At 50.9% G+C, this 5521-nt stretch overlaps 1 protein-coding gene across 1 annotated transcript; it reads right to left on the bottom strand.

Moving 5' to 3' along the window:
- Positions 1–2545: 2545 nt before the first annotated feature.
- PROP1 (PROP paired-like homeobox 1) lies at positions 2546–5150 on the bottom strand. Its single transcript, XM_028092584.1, has 3 exons — positions 5042–5150; positions 3629–3861; positions 2546–2884 (listed from the first exon to the last, which is right to left on the bottom strand). Exons 1-3 carry the CDS (start codon positions 5148–5150, stop codon positions 2546–2548), a joined length of 681 nt encoding a protein of 226 aa, XP_027948385.1.
- Between the last annotated feature and the right edge of the window lie 371 nt (positions 5151–5521).

The raw sequence follows: 5521 nt of genomic DNA, 5'->3' as shown, positions 1-5521 counted from the left end.
CAGGGAAAGGAGAAGAGTTGAGGTGCACCCTGCCCTTCCACCTGGGCTTTACAAGAAAACCTGCCAGGCCTCTGTGATGCCGTGTTAACCCCGAAGGCTCCATCCGGCCAGGTCATTCTTCCACACTGGAGGCACCGGGGTTCCCAGGTGAGCAGAGAGAAGGGGCCTGTAGGGTGCAAACGTCCTCCAGAAACTGCCAGTCTTCAGTTTTTACTTAATATATATACATCCTAATATGCATTTAAATTTTTATCACTTTTAAAATCATTTTGCACTGTTAAAACTTTATATAAATGGTATGATATACTGAAGGTACTTTTCTGGGGGAAAAAGGTTTTTTTTTGCTCAGCATAAGGCTTTTGTGGTTAATCCAGGCTAATATACATATAAATATACTGTCATATATGTTGTATATATGCTACATTGAGTAGACTTTTACAAAGATATATTATTTTTGTGATTTATAGAACTCCTATTAAGATTTGTTTTAGGTATATGCATATATATATATACATGAACTTTCCTGAATGACGTTAAGAGTCTGGAAAAAATGACAGGACACATCTGTGTTAGGATAAGACGATTTAAGATTTTAAAGATATCAATAATCCTTATATTTTGCATAATTAAAACCCTGTGATGGTGGTAGTGCCAGAAGGGACAAGCTAATTGATGGAAAAGAACCAGGTATCTACAGCGGTCTGTGTATGAAGGAGAACTTAGTGTGTGAAAAAGCAGGACTTTGCAAATCAATGGTAGACCAGTAAGACTGGCTAGCAGGCTGAGGAAATTGCATGACTATTTTCCGTGACTGCACATCCTAAAATAAAGTTCAGATGATTCAAGTGTAACATTTTGATCCAAATAGCGGAGAAAATGTGGGTGGAGCTGGTAAAAACAAGGGGAGAGGTCTCGGCTGGGGTTCCTCATCCAAACCACACAACACAGAGAATGAACAGGGTGAATCCTTTCTCAAGTTCTACCAATTCTACCTAACTGGTAGCATTCCAGGTGCTGAAAACAGAAGTTACATATGCTAGGTACCTACAGCTTAATTCTCTCAGGAAAGCCTTGTTCAGAAAGGCTAGAACACAAGTAACAAAAATAGCCAAAAACAGCTGCAACACATCTAAATAGATATTTCTGTCCCTACTGCACAAAGTGCTCTCAATCACTAATAAAAAATGACTCTACCAATACACAAATACACAGATACCTCCAAGAAGCAAGGCAGGAAACCTACAAATTGCCAATAAACACGAAACTATTTTACCTCTCACTAGCAACTGAGTAAATGAAAACTTACAAATAAGCAACAAGGAGACATCGCTCTCAGTGGACAAGAGTGTCAAAATGGTACAGGTCAACAAGGATGTGCTGAAACCAACACTTGGGGAATTCTGGAGGCTGGTATAATGTTTTCTGGAAGGCAGCCTGGCCCAAGGAGATAATTCAATGGGAGGGCAAAGGGACAGTACAGAGGTTTTGACTCCAGACTTTTAAATATGTAAAATTCTATAAATAACATGAATACCCATCCCTAGGGGCTTGTTTACTCAGAATTTTTCTATGGCCCTGCCAATAAGTGAGGTGGGCCTACATATAAGTAAGCACATTATGAGTAAAATAAGTACATTATAAGCCATATGATATTTAAGTGGTGCCACCAACCAGGCCACACCACGTTTCCTTTAGGAGGGCTCAAGTCAAGGCACTTCACAGCAGGTTCTTTTCTGGGAATGACCTCTTGCGAACCTTAAGACTCATGGTTGGCATTTGGAAAAGTCAGCCCTGAATCAAATGGTTTCTTCCCTATCAGAAGCCACATATGCTATGACATGCAGTCGATTTCAAAGTCATGTCGAAGATTCAGATCTTATCTACTGTTTCTAAGACACTGGAGAGCTGTTCTGTGATGATCAGATTTGCAGGGTCCCGTTGGCAATGGGAAAGGCTGGACTAAGGGAGCCACTGAGGAGGATTAGTTAGAAGATAGGGGGCTGGAAAAGGCAAAGTGTCTGCTAGAATGGAAAAAAGAGGAAGAAATTCAAGAGGTATTTCTAGAACATTAATGAACAAAAGTTAATGACTGATTTAGGTGGTGGGGTGGGTGATGGGGAAAGGATGAACAGGTAGACTTTGAATCAAAAGCCTTATTGAAATCAGCTAGAAACCACTCGGTGAAGCTCTTCAACTGTGATCTTAATCAACGAAGCCCCAAAAGTTCTATCATGTTCGGTCACTTCCATTCACCAGCAGCAACAATTACTCAAGTTGCTTCCATCAATATCCACCCTTCCACCAGACACCACCACTGAGGCTTTTACCTCTATCTTCTAGAAGGTTCACCTCCCTAAATTCCCTCAACTAATCACCTCAGTGGGTCTTCTTCAGCAGGACCTCCCATTTCTAAATTCCTGATCTCTGAGCTGCCTCTCACCAAATTTCGACTTGACCCTTGGAAGGAAGGGAAGCCACCCAGCTTTCTGTGCATTTCACCAGGGCCACGGGCTGGGGGAATTACCTTATCAGCACCTGTCCCACCTTAGTTCCAGGACTTTGGTGGCTCAAGGCTGAGGGGAAGCATGGTTGGGGGTGGGGGGCAGGGCAGATGGCCAGCGGGGGTGGGGTGCAAGGTGGGGTACCAGTCTTCAGGCTGGGGGGGTCGAGCAAAGGAACTGCCCGTGGAGGGCTGAGAGGGAAGGGTGTGGTTGTAGGGGTGAGGGAAGCAGGTCATGGGTGGAGGTGGTGTTGGGTAGGAGTAGGGGCAAGCAGGGGACTCGGGCAAGAAACCAGAGAAGGTGGCAGGAGACAGATGGGCCAGTGGCTGGAGCAGCGACCGCTCTTGCTTCCTCTGCTTAGCTCTGCGGTTCTGGAACCAGACCTGAGGAAGGGGGAGAACAGCCACGTCAGAGCCTCTCTCTCCTATAGGGGGCCCTGTCATGTCAGAGCCCCCTCCCCATCGATGGCAGAAGCTTCGGGTACCGAGCATAAGCCTCTCCCACACTGCAGAGGGAGGAAAGCTCTTCCCAGAGGCATAGCTGAGCTGGGCCTCCTCACAAAGAGAGACCCACACCATCACCCCCAACCTGTGTCTAAATTTGCTCTACTGCAAATCTGGAGGAGTCCGAAATGTCAACTTCCTATGAGAAAGAGCTCAATTATGACACAATGGCATTTTCCCCTCCACGGAGAATAGGAAACGTCCCTGGGGGTTATTAGAGATTAAGACTACATGAGTTTAATGGTTAGAGACAGGGCTGGATTTAGGGTAGGGTTTGCACCTAAGATTAACTACCTCGATGGTTCGGATGGACGGAACATCAGGCTGGCTGGGTTTCAAGGCCATGGTTAGGGACAAGGCTACATATGCATGCAAACAGTTAAGATTGTATTTCTGTTGGAATTCCCATCCCTGTTAAGGTTGAGGGTAGGGTGTCGAAATTCAAGTTAGATCAGGTTAGAGCGTGGGTTAAGTTCAAGGGACATCCCCGATGCAGATGAGGCTGTGTTCTGGGGGAATGTTGAGGGGACAGTTATAATGCCTAGCAGAATTTAGACCCCAGTAGTTGCAGAGCACCAAATGTGCATCTCTTCCCAGAAGAGGAGGGGTATCCTGGGGCATCACCTGGATTCTGGCCTCGCTGAGGCCTGTGTCCCGGGCCAGGCCCTCTCGGGCCCAAATGTCAGGGTACTGACTCCTTCCAAAGGCTGTCTCCAGCTGCTCCAACTGCGCCGGACTGAAGGTGGTACGGTGGCGGCGCCGGGAGTGGGGGCGACCCCTCTGTCCTCCTTCGGGGGAAAGCCTTGCTCTCCGCACTCCTGCACCAGACAGCTTCCTGTAGGGCCGAGGGCTTGTGTCTGAGGATGGAGGAGAGGGCAGAGGTTGTGCGGAGTGGACCCACCTGCCCCCCCATTCTCCTCAGCGCCCCGCTGCTGCTTACACACTGCCCCAACCAGAAACCCTTCAGCTTTCACAGGCCGCAGAACGCAGCTCAGCCTCGCCCCCGCCTCCCGTCGGAGGGCCCTAAGCTGCGCTCTGCTCTCCACACACGCTGTGCAGACTCACTTCACCCCCTGGGGCCCTGTCTGCCTCCCTTCACTGAATGCCCACGCCCACGGAACATGCCCGTGCACCGGGCGCCCCTCTCTGGGCACATGGACTAGCCTCCTGGGTCTCACCCTGTGGGGGCTCCTCTGTCCGGGTCTCTATGACCCCCACCCCTACCCCCGTTCCCGGCTCTTCAGGCTCACATTCAGCACACGCCTTCTGGAGACTGCTCCCGCCCTGCTAGGCCCTCCAGCTGGGCAGATGAAACATTCCTCCCTCTTCCGCTCAGGCCCACCCTCCCCTCACACGCATTTTGCCTTCTCCCCTACCCTGGCCCTGGCCCTGGCCCGGCCGCCGGGCTGCAGGAACCTGAGCTCGTGGGAAAGGCTTGCCTCTCCTCCCCACAGGCTCACTAAGCCCCCACACTAATTAGTCTGAGAGCCAGCCGGGGAAGGGAGAACACGGAGCGAAAGGAAACACCTGGAAGGCACACACTGTGAAAAGGAGATGTCTGGAGCTGAGGCACCCATCCCCATGGGGACCAAGGGTGTGGCTCCCACCCAGCGCTCCCTGTCCACCTGGGGGACACACATGCGTCGAACGGCTAGTCACAGGGGATCCCAAGCCCTGGCCCCTGCAGCTGCCCACCTCCGAGGAGGCCGTGCAGTGGGCGACCTGGGAGCTCAGGAGCAAGGAGCTGGATTTCAGCTTCACCTCCACCTCCCCCCACAACCGCAGGTGCTGTTCAGCAGCCTGTCCATGCTCGGGTCCCATCTGCGGGTCCCATCTGCGAAGCCCAGGACTTGTCCCTCCCCATGCTTTCTGAAATGTCCGAGGTTTTAGCATTCTCGGATCCTGCTTTTTATGCCCCCTCCTCACCTTCCTCGTGGGGAACCACTGCCCCCCTCCGCCAGGAGCCTAAGCATGGAGCCCCCACTCCCCACCACCATCCCACCTGCTGCCTCAGAACCGGCGCAGAGATTCACTCACCCACCGTGGAGGTCAGAGTCCCAGCGGCGGGGTAGCTCTGGGGCCAGAGGCTGCTGCAAAGTCGCCCCTTCTTGTGCTTACCCTGCTCATTCCTGCCTTCCGCTTCCATGGCTAACAACAAAGACCAAGACAGTCCCGTCTCCCGTGTCCCCGAGTCTCTGCTCCTGGGTCAGTCTTCCTCTGGTCTATCGGTTCCCTTCTGCGCCTCCTTCTTCCTCTGTTTATACCTCTGGCTCTAGGCGTGGATGTAGATACAGATAGATGTCTTGGCCTTTCTCACTGTCTCTCCTTTTTTCTAAATTTTTTTCTAATTCCCCCTTCCTTCACTTGAGTGTCATTGCATTCTCTCTGTCTTGCCCGGACTCTGTTTCTCCGTTTGTGCCTCAACTTCCCGCTGCCTGCCCCGTCTCCCGCGACCTGTCTCTGTGATGCTCTCCTATGCCTTTGCTCTCAGCTGCCTACTTTCCCAGCTTGCAATCC

The sequence above is a fragment of the Eumetopias jubatus genome, unplaced genomic scaffold, assembly GCF_037043125.1.
Source record: "Eumetopias jubatus isolate StellerSeaLion01/CBP00866 unplaced genomic scaffold, mEumJub1_p1.0 scaffold_5, whole genome shotgun sequence".
In the NCBI taxonomy this organism is placed as follows: Eukaryota; Metazoa; Chordata; class Mammalia; order Carnivora; family Otariidae; genus Eumetopias; species Eumetopias jubatus.
Note: the sequence above shows the minus strand (reverse complement) of the source record. Positions and strands in the feature narration are given on the sequence as shown.

Bases quoted from the DNA above. Each gene is read 5' to 3' on its own strand.
- PROP1 (XM_028092584.1), bottom strand. From the start codon at position 5,150: ATGGAAGCGGAAGGCAGGAATGAGCAGGGTAAGCACAAGAAGGGGCGA. The intron at 3,862-5,041 runs GTGAGTGAATCT...CTCCATCCTCAG, and splicing joins GACTCTGACCTCCACGGTGG to ACACAAGCCCTCGGCCCTAC. The intron at 2,885-3,628 runs GTGATGCCCCAG...CCCCTTCCTCAG, and splicing joins TCAGCGAGGCCAGAATCCAG to GTCTGGTTCCAGAACCGCAG.